Here is a 21,687-nt window from a genome sequence, read left to right as displayed (position 1 = left end):
TAAATCTGTTAGTGTACGGCATTTGTCAAGCAGATTATGACCCAGACATGGTTTAATGTCATGGGTGTGGGGGGGGGGGGGGAGCTCTATCTGTTTGAAATGTCTGTATACTGTAAGACTTGCTGATACTCACATGAATAGGACTCCACGTCTTCACACTGTGATTGTTGAAGTAACGGCAGTGATTTGTATGTTGTTGTTTGCCTCCACCACGCATGTTGTCTGTTTATTTACGCTGGCTTTTATAAGAGCTTAACAAAAGACAATCCCAGACGCTGAGCTGCAAAACACATTAGCCAACTCTGAATGGCACATTTTGTAGCTCATTATCTTCCCACTGCCCTGTTGAGTTATTGTCCTTGATACTGACGAGCATTTAGACTTTGACCATTTTTAAGTATTAAGACAGTGTAAATTTGAAGAGTCATGATTAGACTGAAAAGGAAGCACCTTGCATCATAGCGCTGTGGCTCAGTGGTAGAGCGACGGTCATTTCTCACCGGAAGGTCAGGGGTTCAATCCCCAGCTCCTGCAACAACATGTCCAATGTGTCCTTGGGCAAGACACTTCAACCCAAGTTGCTCCCACTGCTTCATCAGCTGTGTATGAATGGGATTAGTTCATTCTGATGGCCCCTTTACACAGCAGCCTCTACCATCAGTGTGTGAATGTGTAGGTGTGACCTGCGGTGTAAAAGAGCTTTTGAGTGGAAGACTGGAAAAGAACTATACAAGCTCAAGTCCATTTACCTTTTACATGACGGCCACTGAAGTAAGCCTGGTTTATGTTTTCATGTTGAAAATGATGTGCAGATGAATCTACGATGTCTAAATGTGAGGAGAAGAAGGGGAGAAAGAGCGTCTAAAAAGTGACTCCAGCTCCTGCCCGTCATGCTGGCGGAGAAAACAGAGACTAAACTAGAAAGACTAGAAAAGGGCGACACAAGCTCAGGTCCATTAACCATTTCAATTTGACTCAGTGGCTCTTTTCTTTTCAGTCTGCAGTGCTGAGATATCTACGATGGAAGCCAGTTAATGTAAACTAGCTAATAGCAGATGAATATCCTGTGAGTGCAATATGTTTGTGTTTGTCAACAGTTTAGCTCTGGCCTCTGGCTGATCTCCAGTTCCTCGTCCGCTCGCTGCTTCTATAAAGAAAAGGCTCCAGAGGTTGTTTACTCAAATGTTTAACATTTTCACTCTGACCTCTTTTTGAAATGCCTAAGACATTTGGCATCAACTCCTGTCTTTCAACGAGTACACGGATCCAACATCAACATCTTCTCATTTCAGCCTTGACAACAAACAAAGCAGCTCTGTAAAGACAGATGGACTGAAAAACACCGATGGATGTGTTACTTCCAACGGGTTTACCCTCTTACAGCAGTAACACACTTTAATCAAATAAAAAGGTTAATTTGGACATTTCCTCTCTTCTTTGCAGTTTGTGTGACTGCGCTTCACTGATGTTTACAAACCACCCGAAAACAACTTCCAAAACCGCTTAATGGTTGCACGACAGCCGCTCAGATGCTCCTCCTGCTCCCACACACACAAGAATGCAAATCCTCCTCTACCTCTACTCAAGTACACGTCCTTCCACGTTGACCTTGGCAGATAGCTCACTCCCTCCTCACCCTGCAGCTTTTGCAGGAAAGTTCAGCCAGGGAATCCGAAGGGAAACATTTGAATCATTCTGACCTCGACTCTATCATTTTCGTATATCTTGCTTTCTTTGGCAGAATTCATTGTGTCGCCTTAAATCTTCACATTTGAACCGTGATATCAATCTTGTCTCCCAATGACATAAAATGAAGTATGAAACAGTGGCTGAACAAGGATGTCAGTCATTGCTGGCTGCCATGTTGTAATTATAACCACTACATTCCTGTGGTCCAACTCAGACAACGCAGGGTGAAAATACTCTCCTCCCTAAGATAAGAATTCTTCTCATGTATTATGAAGCTTTATATTTTAATTAAAATACTCCATATATGGGGCGCCTGCTCTACTGGCTGAGCATCACCGGCAGCCCCAAACACCAAGAGCCTTGAGACACGCTTAATAAAGCATAAAGGACATGATGAGGCTGAGTCTGTGATCTGCATGCAACAGTTACATTTAGGAAACTCAAAGCAGTAAATACAGATTGTTCCACAGTGTATCCTCTACCTTAAAGGTCACATATTCTCCTCCTTTTCAACCATTTTAAATATTAAGCTACCCAAAACATGTCTGTGAAGTTCTAAATCCACTCTGATCCTGTATTTGATCATGTCTATAAACCCCTCTATGTCAGCCCTGCTCAGAACAGACTGTTTCTGTGTCTGTAGCTTTAAATGTAAATGAGCTGTGTCTGACCACGCCCCCTCTCTGGAAGGGCTTGGGTGGCTCCGGCTTTCTCGCTCCATCTATGTCCTATTATTTACAGTGAGAAGGCAGACTCAGAGGGCAGAACAAACACCTAGCTGTGGGAGTGTCACCCACCTTGGGGGAGGGGTTACTGCCCTTTGTGATGTCATGAAGGGAAAATCTCCCCAAAAAAATCTTGAGCACAAATTTTCTGGAAAGTGGAGCAGGAAAAAGACGGAGGGGATGGACTTTTCTCATCATTGGGGGGTTTGTAGACCGACTAGAGACTCATCTTAGTGTTAGAACAACATGGTGGATTTTGCCTGTACAAACGAACAATCCAACTCCAGCACCTCCCTGTTACCTCTTTCCTGGGATTATGTCACTATTCCTGCTTTGGAAAAATTGATAGCATTGGTCATGACTCAGAGAGCTGTGATGTATCATCAAAGTGTATTGGGCTAAGCAAATGAATATGAAGATGTGTTGAGTAGGAGACTGGGTTAGCATAATGCCTCCATGGAGCTGATCTCTGATGTCTGTTTGTGTTGACTGGGTTTATCTACATTATCAGATGTGTTATACAGTGTACATAATGTTGGTGTCATCCCTGGACCATTGAAGCCACAGCTCAGACACATTTTTATTATTAGAATATCAGTTAAAAACAACACATTTTACCATTGCATGACATTCCTGATCTGTGTTTGATGATTATAACAATGAATGACAGATTGGTTTTAGCCATTGAGAAATTGAATGAACACCTGATTGGCTGTGACAACGCCCCCTCCTCCATCCTCACTGAACACTGGCGATGCAATTAACAGCAACTGTTCTCCAGTGGTCTGGACAGAAGCCTCCCACCTACCTGTCATCAGTAGCCTTTACCACATTTAGATATTAAACTGACTGTGATCCAACGACATGTCCAATGAGTGAGTGATTAGGAGAAGAATCCTTATAAACTTTAATCTCATCTAGATATTTCATATGTGTCAAGCCTTTCTTTGTAAGATGAGAACCAAAGGAAACATTCTTTAAACGACACAGACACACAATGTTATTACTCCAATAAAAAGGGACCAGTCTCAAACCCCCTGCTAACTGGGAAGATGATTGATTGATCTACTTCGACCTGGTGGTGGCTTTCAAGAAAAGCTCTTTTTATCACGTAATACAATGAAACTCAAATTAAAATGTAATTTGACTGGTGAATAAATCGAGTAATATCGGCTCATATCTGTGATCAAATTAGCTGATACCAGTGGCCACTGGAAATTATAATATCAGCCAATATTATCGGCTTGCCCATTAATCGGTCGGATCCTAATCTATATCCCCCGATCAAGCTCGCAATGGCGTTTAAAAAGGCTATGGATAAAAGAGAGGTTGGGAAATATACTTGGGCAGCCAGATATATAACTTGGGGGCCGACCCAAGTATGGTCTCTGGGTATGAAACACAGCTGGGGGGGGGGGGGTTGTTTTCAACATTTACTGTAGGGACGTATTTCACCTCTTCCTAGAAAATCCAAATAAATGAGCACACTTAACCATGCTGGGAGAGAGAGGTTGATCAATATGACAGCTTTGAACCTATTTGTCAAATGAGAAAGATTGATCGTTTTCTTTCCTGCCGATGATATCACAGTAATGTTATGCAAAGACCACTGCAAGCATAGTCACAAATCCATGAGATTGGACGCTTCCTGACATGGAGTTTACAGCCTATATTGGTGAAAGTATCGCACCTATATATCAGATATTTAATTGACTGTCGAAGCCAACAGCTGATATTCCATATAGTTATTAAAGCCATAAATCAAAGGACAGTTTGGCTGAACCACAGAGAAAATGTCTGTCCATATCTGAACTGCCATGATGGCTGTCCAAATATCTGAATTTGAAAGTGCTGCTGATGTAGTGAACATAGTGTTGGACAGAAGAGCCGACATCCATCCAGCCCTCCTTAAAAGGAAATGAATAATTTATCCCTTCGTGTGGGACAAATTGAGTGCTTTAAACTACAAAATTCAAGTAACAAACACTACGCTGCATTCTGAATCCAAAACATATAAGAGCAATGAGTATCCCATTGCAAGGGTGTTAACAAGCCCCTAAGAGACAAAAAAGGGCACGAGTGGGAATCAATTGAGAGGCAAAGAAAGAGGAGCCGGGCTGATCCAGATAGAGACAGGAAAGAGAGAGAGAGAGGAAAGAGAGAGATCTCATTCTCTATCTCGTCCGCCCCTTCTCCAATCCGCCTGTGAGGGGGAGACAGTGATGTATGAGGCTAGAATAAAGTAGGGCAATCCCCTGCATGACGAGGGAAGAGAAAGAAATGGGAAAAGAAAGGGAGAGAAACGCAAAAAGAGTGGAGGATTAAGAGGGAGGATATGGGAAGATGAATGTGGTCAGTGTCTGCTGGTTTGTGGGACGGGGGAGGGGGGTTTCCACGCCTGTGTGAGGCAGAGCTGACCAGCAGCCGGCTACGTGAGGCCACAGCACTGACTAACACACACTGCCTTAATAGGAAGGATGGATGGGAAAAGGGGAAGGTCAGAGCGGTCAGCTATGCCGAGCTTCACAGGAAGTACAGGATAGCCACTGACCTCGGCCTGACTCACACACTCACACACACACACAGATACTGTACACACATGCAAACACAGCACAGGAATGTTTTATGCATACTGTAGTCGGAGCAAAAACAGAGCACAGACATCAGTGATTAAAAAACGGAGGCGGGTAAATATAAACACAGATAGAAATACTCCAGATGAGGAACAAAGAGAAGACCTACACAGCACATCACTGCCATGAAAGCAAACCATGTATCTCGTCGTTTACAGATAGCTGAAGATAAACAAACACACACTCACGAGCGCACAGGGACTGTCACCTGACTCCAGCTGAATCAACTTTCCAATTCCCCTATTTATTTCTGTTTCGTTTCAGGAACCTGACTCAGCCCGACTGCTGTCAGGCCGTTTCCTGTCAGGGTTGAATATTTCAATTCTTGCTGGTCAGTTTTGTTCAATGGTTAGGGGCCTGTGTCCACAGACAGCGTGTTTTGAGCAGGTTGTCAATACTAAACCCAATGAAGTTGACGCCCTCGGCATCAGCTGTTATTTTGTCACTGCGTTCACAGGGCTCTCAGCTGAAAACAGATCAACTTTTGGAACAGCGCCACGCTCGACAGTGTCACTTCTCCCTCGCCAACTAATCAGAATAAAGACGGAGCGGGACACACAACAATGAAGGAGGAAACGCTCGTCTGACTCATCTTTTCGAGGGAGCAGTTTCCAGGTAGAGCTGCTGCTGATGTCAGGACACGACTCCTTTCATAGATGTCATGTTCTCTTGGTGATAGATCCTTGAATTAAAGAACATATGACGCACAAGGAGCTATCTAAAACACACCTAACGGAAATTACAGAGGGGAGCAGAATGTAACTATGGTAACCTAGCAACGATGAGAAGCGCTCCGAAGTTGAAGGTTGTGAGTGTTTCAAAGCGAAAAGAAAAACGCTGTGTTTGGACACGGACCCTTAACCTTAGCTTGCTAAATGATTTCTATTCAGCATGGAGCTTGAGCTTGTACAGTTCTTTTCTAGACTTCGGAGTACTTAAAGCACTTTTCCACCGGAGTAGTTTCTACTTTTCCACTGATTTCTAAATTTCATCATCAAATTGTCCTTTATGATGTACAAAAACACTGACCAACAGAGGACTCTGATGTTTAAAACAATCCAAAGCCGATAAAAACATTTAAAAATAGAAGGTATCATGTCACCTTGACGTGTGCGACCTGTTTCCTCTCTCCGTCTGTCTCCATCAGTCCGACCCGTCTGCTGATCTCCACCTCTCACCTCGTTTCTCTCACGTCCCATCCCCCAGACACTCGATCTATCTGACTGTTTATAATTATGTCCCCCCCCCCCCTCCTCCTCCTCCTCCTCCTCCATCCTCTCATTAATAATTCAGACTTCCTCTGCTCTAATTAAATAATTAACAGCACCCACAGCCACCAGATTGTAACCCAGCAAAGACACCCTGCACTGGTCCTCAATGATTCTCCAACAGTCTGATGAGTCCCTCGTATCTTAAAATAAATAACACATTCTTACTTCAAGTGAAGTTAAGTTGAGTTCACATTTATTACAAAAAAAACATTTCTCATAGACCCATGAAGAAGCAGGATTTGTCTGACATGTGACCTGATGCTGCTTCAACTGCCTTGCTCAAGGACACCTTGGCAGTGCTCAGGAAGTGAGCTGGCACCTCTCCAGCTACTAGACGAACTTTCCAGATTTGGTCCCCACCGGGACTTGATCCATGACCCTCCAGTTCCCAACCCAAGCCCCCCGCAGACTGAGCTACTGCAGCCCCAATGACAGTAAAGTAATTGTCAGTGTGCCACACCTTAATTTATTTTTTCATTATATGTTCCTGCAACCGCCCGGCACCTGAGCTCGGAGGTTGGCTTATGACGGGGTTCCCTGTTTGTGGTTTATATTCCTTATGATATTTTGATCTCAATCCGAGTTCCTGATAAGTTACTAAAGGTCAAATATTATTATATGTTGATCAAATATTATATTTATAATAATAATAATAATAACTATTTAAATACTTTGATGGGATCAATTGGATCATGTATGAAGTCTAATTAGTAACAGCTAGTATCAATGGGCTAGCAGGGCTCATAACCAGCAGGGCTCAGGGCTAGCTGGGCTCAGGGCTAGCAGGGCTCAGGGCTAGCAGGGCTCATGGCTAGAAGAGCTCAGGGCTAGCAGGGCTCAGGGCTAGCAGGGCTCAGGGCTAGCAGAGCTCAGGGCTAGCAGAGCTCAGGGCTAGCAGGGCTCAGGGCTAGCAGAGCTCATGGCTAGCAGAGCTCAGGGCTAGTAGGGCTCAGGGCTAGTAGGGCTCAGGGCTAGTAGGGCTCAGCTTTCACTTTCTCGTAAAATAAAGATGAGAAAATGATTCTCCTAGTAACTCACAACAGATCACTTTAAATGTCGGTGGAACCTAAGGTGGCAACCCCACCTAACAGTTCTTCCATAACCACACAAGTTGTCTTGTTTACAGCCCAAGCAGTGTAGCATCCTTCTGCAGTGTAAATGAGTGACAGGCGTCAGGGCATTGTTTTCTAATATTACAAGTTTATAATTCTGGTATTTAATGTGACAACCCTAACAGCCCTCTAAACTTAAGAAAAGGTCTTTGTGAACATTGTGAAGTGAAGATAATTTCTTAGGGGGCGTTGTAAACCAGAAGGAGTTCAGTCTGTAGGGACTTGGGTTGGGAACCAGAGGGTCACTGGTTCAAGTCCCGGGGCAGGACAAGTCTGGAACTTGGTCTGGTAGCTCCTTCATGTGCGGCCCCCTCACTCTGTCATCGCTCCATTAGTCCATAGCACACTGTTTGTTTTTGTGTGTGTGTGTGTGTGTGTGTGTAGTCTCAATAACGGAGTGTAAAAGTAATTTCCCTCTGTGGGATCAATAAAGCATGTTAAAAAAAACTACTGGCCCAGCAAGTCAACAGTCTCTGACCATTTATTTTTCCCTGGCTACCATATAATGAAATCCTAATGAAGACTTTAAATGGTTAAATGATAATGTTTGAATGTGAAGAGGTTTTGAAGGTAAACCGTATGAGATGCCTGAACAAAAAAAAGAAAGAAGATCTGTAGTGAGACTGTAGCCACTGATAAACAAATGTTTCTCTCTTCATCTCCCCAGCAGTCTGCCTGCACATGATACAACCAATCATATCTTTGACACTGCATAAACAACAAATCCTTGTAATTTGTTTCCTTACCTGCACACACACACGCGAACAAACACAAACACAACACGAGCATCGCCACAGACAAACACTCTCCTTTCTTGTTCCTCTCGCCGCTCCGTCAGCTTCAGTCACTGTTGCCTTGTTACACTTCACAGAGCCCATACAAGTCCACTGAAGCACACACACATGTGAACGCACACACACACACACACACACACACACACACACACACACACACACACACACACACACACACACACACACACACACACACACACACACACACACACACACACACACACACACACACACACACACACACACACACACACACACACACACACACACACACACACACACACACACACACACACACACACACACACACACACACACACACACACACACACACACACACACACACACACACAGCACTGAGTTATTGTAGGCTTTCTGCCTGCTGCTTCGATGTGGTTAGACAAAGGCTGTTTAGTCGGACAGCTCTGTTTCAGATATATTCCCTCACAAAGAGAACAAAAAAACGAACATTTCATTCCGCTCTATCTCCGGGGTAAAATAGCTCGGCTTTATATTCTGCTTCACATGTCCCTGTTCACCCACACGCTTCTCTTCTAACACCTATAAGCAATAGATGTAGAGAGGCATCTTCACAGTCCAGGGGTTCAAACTGGCAGCCGTCCAGTCAGAAACCCTGACACAACCCTTATCAGAGCGACCGGGAGCTCAAAGGCCTGTGATTGGTTACATCACACTCACACAACAGGGCCTACAGTAGCCATTCACTCATATTAAAAGGCAGACTGCTCTTAACCGTGACGTGCTCATTTAGAGGCATCAAAGGGTTGACGCACTACTTATAAACACGAAGCCCCCCTGGCAATGATTTTTATCGACTATCAACAAACATCTCTTTCAGTTCACACACAATGTACCCAGAACTCTGAGAACTCACAGGGCTGTAGAGAACAAGCCTTGGTGTCATTATTCTGGAAGGTGAATCCAAACGACTTAAAGCCCTTTTCACAAAAACACTCCTGAAGATATCTAGATCATTTCAGGAGGACTGCTCCGGAGATTCTCCTGACCTGGCTGTTCACATATGCTCCTCACAGCGGGAGACTATCCCTGTCAGACGGGAGAGAGGGGGGGGGGGGTAGCAGACGCGGAAGTAACAGGCGAAGCAACAGAGTCCTCTATACGACACTATCGTGAGAACATTTGCCTTTATATCAATGCTTTGTGTAGTTAAACAGAATGACAACATCAACAAAAGAGCGGAGAACAACATACTGGAGAACAGAAAACATAATGAAGCCGTTTAATTACATGCACGGAGATCGTAGTGGTCGCATGCAGACAGTCTATGTTGGTGCACCGATCACAGGCTACTGGCTCGAGATGAATTCTCCTGATTATATCTTGCTGTTTTCTCACATCAGCTCACTCGGACTTGCTGCAGAACAAATACTCAGAGGCTGGCAGGAGAAACTCTGGATAAAGTCCGAGTGAAAAATGTGGCTGTTCACACATGAAGCTGCTCCTGGAAATATCAGCAGTTTTTCAGGAGTTTTCTGCAATATGAAAGTTCTATCAGAAAGTTTTTCACTCACATGGGTGCTATTTAGATGAATCTTTTCCAGTATTCGAGACCTGGATCACACTCAGCAGACCTCACACACTCCATCTATACACTTTATCTACAAATGTACACTGCCTATTGATCAGCCTGCTGCTGATACCCTGAGGCCCGCTCAATGATTCTGATCACTTCAACCCCTTTGACACACACGGAGGGTGGAGGAATATCAGGCAGATCGATCCTGGCTCATGGGGGAAAACAGCAGCAGGCCTCGTAACCCCTGTTTACAGATTTCTGCAGACCAGGATTTGACCTGAATGTGTGTCTGAAGGCCTGCAGTCATATTAGGAATTAAAATAATTAATTTGGGGTTTTCTGATTCGAATAGAAATCCTTTATGGTCATTTTACAATTGTACAATGAAATTAGAAGGGAGAGCCGTGAGCCGCTGATTCTGTACGCGCCGCCATCTTTGAACAACAACTTTTGACTTTTAAATACAGCGTAACTTTATTATCGAACGAATAAAAGATTTTGATGGTGGTGGTGGTGGAGGAATCTCAACCGGATAGTTCAGGGTTTTCGATCCGCAGCATCTGCAGTCACTGCTTGGGTAAGACACTGAAGCCCACTTTGCTCCCGCTGAGGAGCCAACAGTGTGTTAATGGAACAGTACTGATGTGTTAGGTAGACACACTTTACAAAGCATCCTCAGCCATCAGTGTGTCAATGAAGTCTAAATGAGTCCATAGTGTAAGAGCGCTTTGAGTTGTCGTAAGGCTAGAAAAATAACAACACCAGTCCCAGTTCATTTAGCATTTACTCAAACAAAAAATACACTCAGAGGTTTTGTATGATCAGTACCTGTTGGTGCCCACCCCAACATTTCTAGCATCTCTAACTGTAGCACACGGTCTCAGGAGGCAACCCATAACGTAACCCATGGCGTAAAAACAAAAACAAGGAAGTGGCTCATGATGCAACAGAGTCCGGTGATATGACATGTTGCCTTTATATCAATGCTATGTGGAGTCTGACCCATTCAAGCAAAGACTTTCTTATACTAGCCTTTTACTGGATCTCCGTTTTAGTGACATCACTAGCTCTTTTCTTCCGAAGCAGCCATGAAATCACTCAAACCAACATTTAATTACAAGGTCTTCTATTGTTGCTTTGAGCAGGAAATTCCCTAAAAACACTGCACGTCCATCTGAAGAATGATGCAAATAATGACCTTCCTCCAACATCTAATCCGTCCGAGATAAGAGCACAGCAGTTATCATCAATGCTTTGACACAATAATCACAAGATGCTCCATAAACAAATCCTGCTCTTTTTTTTTTTTTTCCATCTCCATATTTGAAGCATAGTAATCAGGATCACACAGGCAGGAACACATTGGACTCCACAATCAGTCTTTGAAAAGGTCAGTCCTCATGAAGCTCGACCGTATTTCAAATATCAGCAGGACTCTTAAACAACCCCCACCCAACAGCAGGGGATTATTGGTGGAGTGGTCCCAGCTTCAAGTGTGTGTGTGTGTGTGTGTGTGTGTGTGTGTGTGTGTGTGTGTGTGTGTGTGTGTGTGTGTGTGTGTGTGTGTGTGTGTGTGTGTGTACTGACCGTTGAAGACAGCCTGTCCCTTTGCCAGCTCTTGGTCCGTTTCGATGATGTATTCCTTCTGAGAAAAGCCCCTCATGCATGGCAACGACCCCGGTTTGTTTGACAATTGACGCTCAGCCTCTCCGCCCAGAACAACAACCTGCAGAGGGACAGAAAGCAGAGATGAGTGGGGGATTTTTTTTTTTTTCTTCTTAAATCAGATGTTTGCATATGTCTTATTACAAGATGACATCTTGTTCCTTTAACAATCCCCTGACTCTGACGTTGTTGTCGCTCCCTAATCACTTTTCCTCAAACAGAAGGTCGAAGCTCTTTTGTTTCCCTCTCCACAGTCTTTTTTTTTTTCCACAATGCGGAGTTTTATGACTCAAGCCATGAGAGCTGATTGACACACATTCGTGTCTCTGCTTATTGTTGAGGCTGAATATTAAATCTGGGAAAGAGAACAGTCATGGAGCTAATTAGCACAGATCGTGATTTTGGTATTCCACATTTTTCTTAAGGGGGTTTCTGTTGTCCACAATCTCAACAAAACTTCATAGTGAAACTGTTGTGTGTCAGAGGGAATATGAAAACCAGTTCAGCACCATTGGAAACCAGGAGACCATTATTAATCACCACGAGGAGGGGCAGACAACCGCGCCAATTAATTTTGATGATAATTAGCGTCTAGACTCTTGTCTCTTGTTGTTTGAGCCCTGGCCCAGCATGAACCACCCTCCACCTCCTGTCCCACATATCCACACGCACACACATTGATAGAGACACACACACACACACACACACACACACACACACACACACACACACACACACACACACACAGTGGCACATATTCCCACTCCTCTGCTCCACACATCAGCATAAAAGCATGTGTTGCGGTTGGTTGGTATGTGTGTTAGCATGTATGCATGTATGTGTGGCGGGGTTGTTCTTCAGTGATTAGAGTAATAAAGCCGAGAGGGGTGCTGTGATTTGCTCACACTTAACCCAGAATCTTCAACAGCCCTCACATCCTTGCTGACCATCCTGACATTTTTAGTGGGGGAGGCTGGCTTTTATCTCTTGCGTATTAGCATAAAGAAGGAGGAAGTAAACACACATAGCAAGACTCTGGTGTAAGGCTTTTTTTTTGTTTTTTCTAACATTAAACAGGCGCCAATAATGACATTTAGAGGCCAGGCAGAAAGGGAAGTAGGGAAAAAAAAGCGGGACAAGGATGCTGTTTTCACGTCAGTGGAGAGGAGCGTATTCAACACAGTAGTGTTAGTGCATCTGGTCACATATGTTCAGAAAAAAAGGGTGAACCAAGCAGCAACGTCCGGTGTGCAAAATCCTGAAGTCTGTTGAGTGTCCACTTGAGGCTGCTTCTACAGCAGAAATTAACATGTTTACAGCCTGGTACAACAAATGAAATGGATCTGATTAGCTCATTTCTAGAATGACAGGTGGGGCGCGGTGTAGCGGTTTGTCAAGAGGGTTAAAAACCGGCCTCAGCTGTCGTCTCAAGCGGGTGGCCCGGGTTCGCTTCCTGCTTGTGGCTTATTTCCCGCATGTCGTTCCCCACCCTCTCTCTCCCTGATTTCTGACTCTGTCCACTGTCCTATCTGTCCATTAAAGGCACAAAAAGCCCAAAAATAAATCTAAAAAAAAAAACCGGCCTCAGCTCCAGACCTCTCTGTCCGAAAAAGTGCGCCCTGCTCCACTGCTTCCATTTCTAGAGCATTAGCACAGCCATGAGCAGCTGTACACACAGGCTCACAAGATCTCAGGAGAACTACAAGATCACACAAGAATAAAGAAAAAATACCTGCTAACAACACGTTGCATCGTCTCTCTGAGGGTGATTTGATGATCATTCAATGCCTGTTTTGATGTGATGTTGATTAAAGAGATGGAACATTCGAACATCCGTGTGCTTCCTTGTCTGACTTCCTGTCCGGGTCGATCTATTCTGTTCAGCTTGACGTGTTCTTGCAGCAGGCTTCTGTCTGGAGTAGACTAGGTGCGTATTTGAAATGGAGCAGAGTGGAGTGGTGCTGCTGGCACCTGACGGAGACGGACTATCGGCTCAATGTAGAAACAGGATCATTGACTAGAGTGACAGGGAATGGCGCCATAGTGCGTGGCACTGACGGAATGCATTGCACATGAACTATGTGGGAATTGGCTCTCAGCCTGTCCTAGGTTGACTGAAAGTTAGGCTGAGACAGCAAATTTCCAGCATGGAGACCGCCATCGATGGGACTCCAAAGCCCCCTACAGTAACAGATGGGTGACGTCACTCAGACTGTATCCGTTAATATTTACAGTCTATGGTTTGAACGGTACTTTCTTAGCTTAACAAAACCAACTCAAATTCCAAGTCAACAACTACTTCACAATAACTGAATATTGTCATTATTAAACACTGAGAATGACATGATAAGCCCCTGTAGCGTAAGGAGGATCCCCAAACCAAAATAATGTACTCAAAAATGTTTAACATTCTCCACGTTCTTCAAGGTGCATGGGAATAAAATGTGTTCCAGGCATCCATCACCAACATCTGACATTCAATACACCAAAAAATGGATCAGGTAAGAGGTAAGAGCTTAACCAGTAAAGAAACTTTAAAGACAACCCTTGTTTACCCACTGAGAATGAATGTAAGACTGATTGTATTATATGAATATCTAAGGTCTTGATGTCTGAACATAATGTAGGATTCAGCTTTCATAAATCACAGAAGGAATAGCAATGTTCTGCTTTACAAGTGGACTCATTGCTGCCTTCATAAGAACTTAGAGGAGTCTGTTTTCTCTCCTGGAATTGGTTAACTATTTTGTCCATATCAAGGGAGAAATTAAATAAATAAAACTTCACCTTGAAGCTAGTTACAGCAAATGGGCTAATTGTTTTCTTCAAGCTTGGTGATTTAGTGTGCAAATAAAGTGTCTGCTGCTGCGAGCTTGTTCACCCACTTGTCCTCAATATATGAACGTCAAGGTTACTCTTGAGGTTCCTCTATAATCTATTGCAGCACTCTAAAGCCGGACCTTGCACCAAAACTGTGCTAAACATGTCTTTGACACCAGAGGAGATGTGCAATGGTTGCCTATGGCCTCGGTACACCATCTACAGGAACTTAACACCAACATCTTTTTGATTTTACACATTTGCCTGAAATGTGGATGCATGACTCATTGGCTTCTTGACTCTCACAATGAGATGAACACCTTTTATTTTGAAGAGAATTAAGGCTGCATCCAACATTTATTTCCAATTTTGGAAAACCACCAATGTTGGAAACCAACTTACAGTCCCAAACTCTATAGAGACTTTAAATGACTCCTTACAACAACTTATGATGCCATTAGTGAAGACTGTTATTCATGATGAAATGAACGTCCCCATCTGAGCTTGTAAGGTGATAATTCATAACGTGTGGTTTGGTTGAAGGGTTTTCAAAGGTTGAGGTCCTTCAAATCACAATCAACTACAACATCCTGTTACTCGCATACAAAGCGTTGCATGACCTCGCCCACAGCTACAGTTCTGACCTCCTCCTTCCATATTCCACCCCTCATCCACTCAGATCATCTGATCTCGGCCCTCCTTTCCATCCCCCACTCTAATAGTAAAACAAAAGGTGATCAGGCTTTTGCTGTTTTAGCACCCCACTCTCTGGAATCATCTCCCACAAACCATCAGATCTGCAGAATCTTTGGACTGTTTGAAGACGCATCTATAAACTCACCTGTACAGACGAGCCTTCATGTAACCCCCAAACCCTTTCTAGATTTAGAGATTTATTTACATACTTTTATTGGTGTAGCACTTTATAACTGACTTTATAACTGAGTTCTATTTATTAAATGTTTTACTTACTTACAAAGTAACATGAAGGGTACATAGATATTTTGAGTCCCTACAGGTTGAGGCCTCCAACTTTCAATATCGACTTCTTCCTCATGATTTACCTTAAAACCAAAAGAAGCCCTCAGTGGATATACAAACATATGTTTTATTTTACCGTGTTTTCCTGTGATAAGGAGTACATTTCAGTTGTTTTCTAAAGATCTGGACGTACGTATTAACTCGTTATTTCAGTAAAACAATGCTGTTTTCCTGTGATTAAGAGTTCATTTCCCGAGATCCCCAGAACATGGTCGAAATCATCTTGTTATCGTGAAGTTTAATAAAATGTATTGTGCCAATCAGAATTTACTTATCACAACCCTAACCCTTACCCTGACACACTGCTGCTATGCCACTCAGGAGCACCTTGAGGTTCAATGTCTTGCCAAAACACACTTTGGTGTGTTGAACAACTAGGATAGAACTGCGAACCTTACAAGCTGAGTGACGAGCGACCCTGAACTTTAACCTCAGCTGCCCTTTAAAAGAAAAATGTGCAACATACAGCAGAGATCCAATCGATCCTCTGTAGTTGTCTCTCTGAGTCATGACTGTCTACAATGAGTGAGAAGCACGAGTCCCGCTGGATGTGTTGTTGTAAGAGTTGTGTTTACATGGACAGGACGCCGGCTCCTCCCCTTGTGTATAAAAGCTGTTTAAGTCAAGGACTAGAGAAAAGAAGAAGAACATACTCACTGCAAGTTTTTAGATCACGGCCATTCTGTGTCGATTTACATGCAATGTGAAGCTACGAGCTAACTAAAGAGCGCTAACATTAGCCTGCTAACACAACAATGCTGGTCCCAGGTAAATACAGCTTGACCAGAAGACAATTTTGTCCTCCGGTTGTGCTTGACTCCTACGTGCGAACGCGAGGGGAGGGGGGGGGGGGGGGGGGGGGGGGGGGTTGTAGGTGTGCCACTGGAAGAGAGCCCAGGCTTCGTCATGAGAAAGGTATGGCAAAATAGCAGCTTGTTTTGGTTTCATGCTGGTGCTCAAGCGCGACATCGACTGGATCAAAAAGTCACACATTCTTCCTTTAACCCTGTAAACCACTCCATGGTTTTGTATAACATTCATTAACCATATCAAAGCACACCTGACAGTCGTACATCTGTAGAAGTGTATACACTATCACACAATGCGTGGTGCCTTCAAGTACAAATAGACAACACATGATCAAAGCCGTTATCAAAGGCTTGTAATTGGAGCTCCAAAGTAACAAAAGCTAAGGCTTCAGGGGATTTAAGGTAAGCTGTTGAGAGTGCTGACCGGGCTGTTTGGGAGGTTAGGCATTGGTGATGATTATTCTAGGACTTCACCTTTGACACTTTGGCACAGCCCTGTCCTCTCTATTGATCTGCCCGCACAGTGTAGATCACCTGTTTTTTTGTTTTTTCAGTGTTCTCAAATCCCTCTCCAGGTTCTTTGATTTACAAGTCCCTGAGGCAGGCACACGAGAGTTCAAATCACAGCGATGTAAAGCTCAATCAGAGCGGCAGGTTGTGTTTGCTGGTGTTAAAGAAGTGATGCTTCCTAGACACTGTAACTGATCACTATCCCTAACATGTCATACACTCTGTAATGTTTTTTGTGACCTTTTCAAATAGCAGGACAAATGATCCAACATGTACAAAATAACAAGAGGTAAGAAAACGAAGGATATCGGAACGTTAACAAAGGTTTAGTCAGGACGACGTGATGGAGATTTTATAAGATCTCTAAATATCTGTTTTGTTTGTGTCTCATATTTAGCATTTGGAGACGTGTATTATGATGTGTTACTGCCGTTTATCTTAACAAAATCAGACATATTACAGTTTTAACTGGTAAATGGACTTTAGCTTGTATAGTTCTTTTCTAGTCTTCTGAGTACAGAAAGCGCTTTTAGCCCGCATTTCACACCTACACATTCACACACTGATGATAGAGGTTTCTATGTACAGTGACCATCAGCATTAAACTAATCACATTAATACACCGCCAATGAAGCAGCGGGAGCAATGTGGGGTTCAGTGTCTTGCCCAAGGACAGATCAGACATGTTGCCGGAGGAGATGGGGATCGAAACCCCCCAACCTTCCGGTTAGAGACGACGACGACTCTACCAACTGAGACACAGCCGCCTGCGTGTTTATCCTCCACTGTGTCTAAAACTAATTGTACCCTTAATGTCAGCACCTCAGTATTATGTATGTATGTACATGCATGAGGTTTGTAGCAGAAAGTATCTCATGATCCTTTGAAAAGTTAGTCCTTTACTTCTGGGAAACAGTTGCAGGGCAGGTGGCCTGAACAACATCACAGTCTGTTACTGTAAGACCCCCCCCCTGTGTGTCCTGTTGTGTCTCCTACAGATACCATGTAGGAAATGAGTGAGATTTAAAAAAATGTTGCTTAATGAGCTATTTTTATACCTGGAAATATTTTTTCTGATGCAGCAATGTATGTCTACTTTCTCTATAGCCTCGATACTCCCCAAAAACGCACAGAGGCCAATAAACAATACTGACATATATTTGAGCCTAAAACACTAAGATGACGGACGGATGTGGACTAAATGACACATGTACTCAGACTTTTTGCAGGACAAGGGATGGAGAAGACTTTCAGAGGCTGTAACTCCTGAGTCAAATGCAGACAGGATACTAAACAGACGAGCAGACACGACTCCTGAAACGTCTCAAACCTTGCTCCAGCACGTACATGCCCGGTTAGGAGAGGACACATCAAACTGCCATCTTTTTAAATGGAGATCAGCCTCTATATGTCCCCAGCCGTGGGGTGGAGAACCCCGCTGTAGGCTACGTATCGAGGGCTTGATTCACCCAGTGCTGAACTGGATTACAGCCCGACAAAAGTCAAGCATCTGATTTGAACAGAAAGCAACATGAATAGTAGATGAGATGCTGAAAAGAGGCGACAGCAGCAGCCTGTCATCCCCGAAAAAGATGGATGTTTTAAGAATAAACCTCGTGAAGGTTGTTTATTTCTCCCTGGTGCTCTTACAGAAATTAAAGCTACATTCATATCTGAAGCTGGTGATTGATCCAAACAAGGCTGCGAATGCGTTTCTCTTGTTTGTCTGATAAATCACTCCGTGTGCTGTGGACCCGCAGCAGGTCTGGGATCAGCTGCCAGTAACGTTATATGAGGCTGTTTTTAGTCGGCCCTTGTTTAGTGTCTGGTGGAAGACTGAGGGAAGAATACAATTAAATACTAATAAACCAACCAAAGGCGAATGCAGATCGTATTTCCATGATTCCACCTGCCATGCAAAGCGCTCCTCTCTCCTCTCAAAATGAGCTCCAGTTTGTTGCAGCCTCAGCCGACCGGAGCTGCCTCGGTATACATTTAGAAATAATTCTTACCTGCAGAGCCGCCATCAGAATCCAAATCCCAAAACGATGCATTTTCGTAGAGTAATTATTCCCTCTTCCAGTAGTAAGTAGTGTCCGTCGCGTCAGATTTGTAATAGTCGGTAAACCCCGGCGGCATGAGGCAGCATTCCTCCCTCCACCAGCCCTCCTCTGTGTCTGACTGCTCTGCCCGGCTCAGCAGCACTCCTGCCCGCCTGGAACTGACTCAGTGCCCGGCCCCTTCGCGCCTCAGTGCTGCCCTCTGACGGACAGCAAGGGAAACTGAGTCCAGCTACAACGATGTACACAGATTATTCCTGATCAGTTGGGACTGAATGGTTTCCAACAAATGATTGACGTCTTATAAAGGAAAGTGACATCACGTTATTGGTTAACCGTAAATGATCTCCAGTCGGCTGGTTAGCGCATGCTCGGCCTGTTAAGCATCATGAATAAATGACTATTTTTTGTTCTTTAAAATAGAGCTAGGTCTCCCATACCACAGTCTGCAAATAAGTGAGTGCATAAGGCAGAGCTATTTCTTTCTTTGATTTTCACTGATGAAGTTGGTGGTCTCTCACTTGTGTGGTTTTGACGCCTTCTGACACCTATACACATTTTTAAAATCTGTTTTATTTGTAAAGTCAGACTCCATTAAAGCTTGTTTGCCTACCAGGTCTGGTTTGTCTGATTAGGTTGCCAGATTTGCAAATAATGCACACAAAAAAAAAATCTATAATATTTTAAAATGAAACTTAATTTCTCAAATTCAAGTAAATTATAAAAAAAGGAAATAAAAGTCATATTCTGCTTTCAGGTCTCAGCCACGTTTGTCTGGAGTTAAACGTTAATGTGGTGCTGCAGAGGAGCAGGGTTTTGACAACCAACAAGTTATCACAGCCTAAGTCTCCACAGGTGGCTAATAAAGTAAAGGGTGAAGAGCCTGTTGGGTCTTATGTTTCCCAACAGGTGCCTCACTATCTATAACGGAGGATTAGGGCCATTTAAAAACAAAGAAAATCTAAAATGTCTAGATTAAACTCGTAAATTTACGAAAATAATCTCGGAAATTAACGACTTCGAGACCAGCCTGCGCGAAAATGATGAAAGGAGAACAGAGCATCTTAACATAAAACACAGTTACAGGAACATAAACCTTCACACTGTGGGATCTCATACAGAACATCACCATGGTGAGAATATGAAAGGTGAAGAACAAAACCAGTCAGCATGCACACTTCCTTTCACCTAAGCTTTCAGCTGAAGTCTTCCGTAGTGAGCAGGCAGGGGGCTTGAATGTTTCATCCACAGAGCCCCTTTCAGGCCATCACAATGAAAACTCCCTCTGAGCCCAGTGGAGCCAGTGGGCAACATCCTCCTTATCCCACAGAGATCGGTTAATTCCTATGAAGACAATTTCAAATCATGCCATCATAACTTGTATTTGTGCTGCCATGCTGCATCTCTATTACTGTAGCTTGTTACTGGAGGGGTCTTCTTCCGGGTTAGTAAAGTGTGAGTCCCCCCTCAAAGAGAGGGGGGACTCACACGGGTCCTCCTGATTGGATGGACTAACCAGAGAAGTGGAGAGCGAGTAAGTTTGAAAGTGAAGTTTATTTATCACCTTTCAAGAACAGACACAGTCACAAAGTACTAAAGAATTGAGCAGAGACATCACAAACAGACAGTTACATCAAAATCAAATACAGACAGATCAAACAATGTCTGAACAGATCGGTCTTAAGCTGCTTTTTTTAAAAGTGTCCACACAGTTCAGGGCTCTCAGTTCCAAAATGTACTGTAGGTGCCACAACCTCAAAGGCCCGGTCTCCTTTTGTTTTCAGTCTAACAGCAGACCCTGGTCAGAGGACCTCAGGGACCTGCCGGTGTTACATGGCCTCAGCAGCTCAGTGACGTAAGCCGGAGCTCGACCACGCAAGGCTCTAAACGGGGCGCCAGTGTAAAGACAGTGGGAGGCACACTGGGACACGTCCCAACAGAAAATAGAAGCAAAGACTCAACCTTTACTTTGCATTTAACTGTCCAATGACAGGAGAAAGGAACAGCACACAAGCTGAACTGTAAAATACGGACGCTGAGTCACGCAGAGATATAGCACAGCTGCCGTAAGAAGTCACATTACATATTTATAGTGGAAGACGGAGAATAAACAACTTGTGGTTGATGGAAAGCACTAAACCCTGCAGCTAGTGTCAAGGCAGTGTCGCTTCCTCTCCTATTGAATATGTTTGTGGCATATTGTGACTCTGTCATGCATGTCATTTCCGCCTCACTCTGCCAGTCAGCACTTCTGCTGCGTTCAGACATGATAATGAAGGTAAACATCGGACTCCTTTCAAAGTATAAACACAATGAATGGTATTGATTGCACTTACCTAGCACCTCCAAAGTCGTCCCAGCACTCAGGGCATTTACACAACATGTCATTCACTTCTTTCATTGCATGAATAAAAAAACCTGTGTTGTGAATAAAATATAATGTAGCATCCTTAACTGAAAGAGTGCACGGTACCTTGAGATATTTATTCATCCCCGACACAGGAGCATAGAAATGTCGTCATGTAGGACCTGTTACATAAATAAACTGGAGAAGTATAACTTAAAGTTTAAAATGAAATGTGACCAGAAATTTAATTTGTCCTGCCTGGGACACTGCAAGCCTGAGAGATGTTTGATGGCTGCCTTTTTGAACTGAACATCAGCTTTACTGCTGAAGTATCCGAGCATCAGAAATTACGTTATAGGAATGAGGCTTTCATTTCAGTTTATCAGTCTTCTTTCATCGCCTGTTATTAATATATATATATACATATTTATTAGGCCTATCAAGCAATTCAAATGTTTTATCCTGATTAATTCCATGTTTAAAATCCAGTTATTTTGCATTTAAAAATAATAATTGTAAGTCTTTTCATTTGAAATTTTGAACTGTCTAAAGCTGGGAGTACTAGACTTGCTGCATTAATTCAACCCTGCTTTTATTTTGAAATAAAGTAAGGACCTCCTGGTAGATGGACTAAATGTCATGGTTTGTACTCT

At 43.5% G+C, this 21,687-nt stretch overlaps 1 protein-coding gene across 1 annotated transcript in view; it reads right to left on the bottom strand.

Annotated features, from left to right (window-relative positions):
• The window catches only part of LOC132958474 (cadherin-2-like), an 86,999-nt gene extending 68,162 nt beyond the window's left edge, over positions 1-18,837 (bottom strand). The window contains exons 1-2 of the mRNA XM_061031319.1: positions 18,640-18,837; positions 11,370-11,508 (exon numbers count right to left, since the gene is read on the bottom strand). Of these exons, the coding sequence (XP_060887302.1) occupies positions 11,370-11,508; positions 18,640-18,681 (181 nt within the window). The 5' untranslated portion in view covers positions 18,682-18,837. The remainder of the gene's footprint in view (positions 1-11,369; positions 11,509-18,639) is intronic.
• Between the last annotated feature and the right edge of the window lie 2,850 nt (positions 18,838-21,687).

This window comes from Labrus mixtus, chromosome 3, assembly GCF_963584025.1.
Source record: "Labrus mixtus chromosome 3, fLabMix1.1, whole genome shotgun sequence".
Lineage (NCBI taxonomy): Eukaryota > Metazoa > Chordata > Actinopteri > Labriformes > Labridae > Labrus > Labrus mixtus.
Note: the sequence above shows the minus strand (reverse complement) of the source record. Positions and strands in the feature narration are given on the sequence as shown.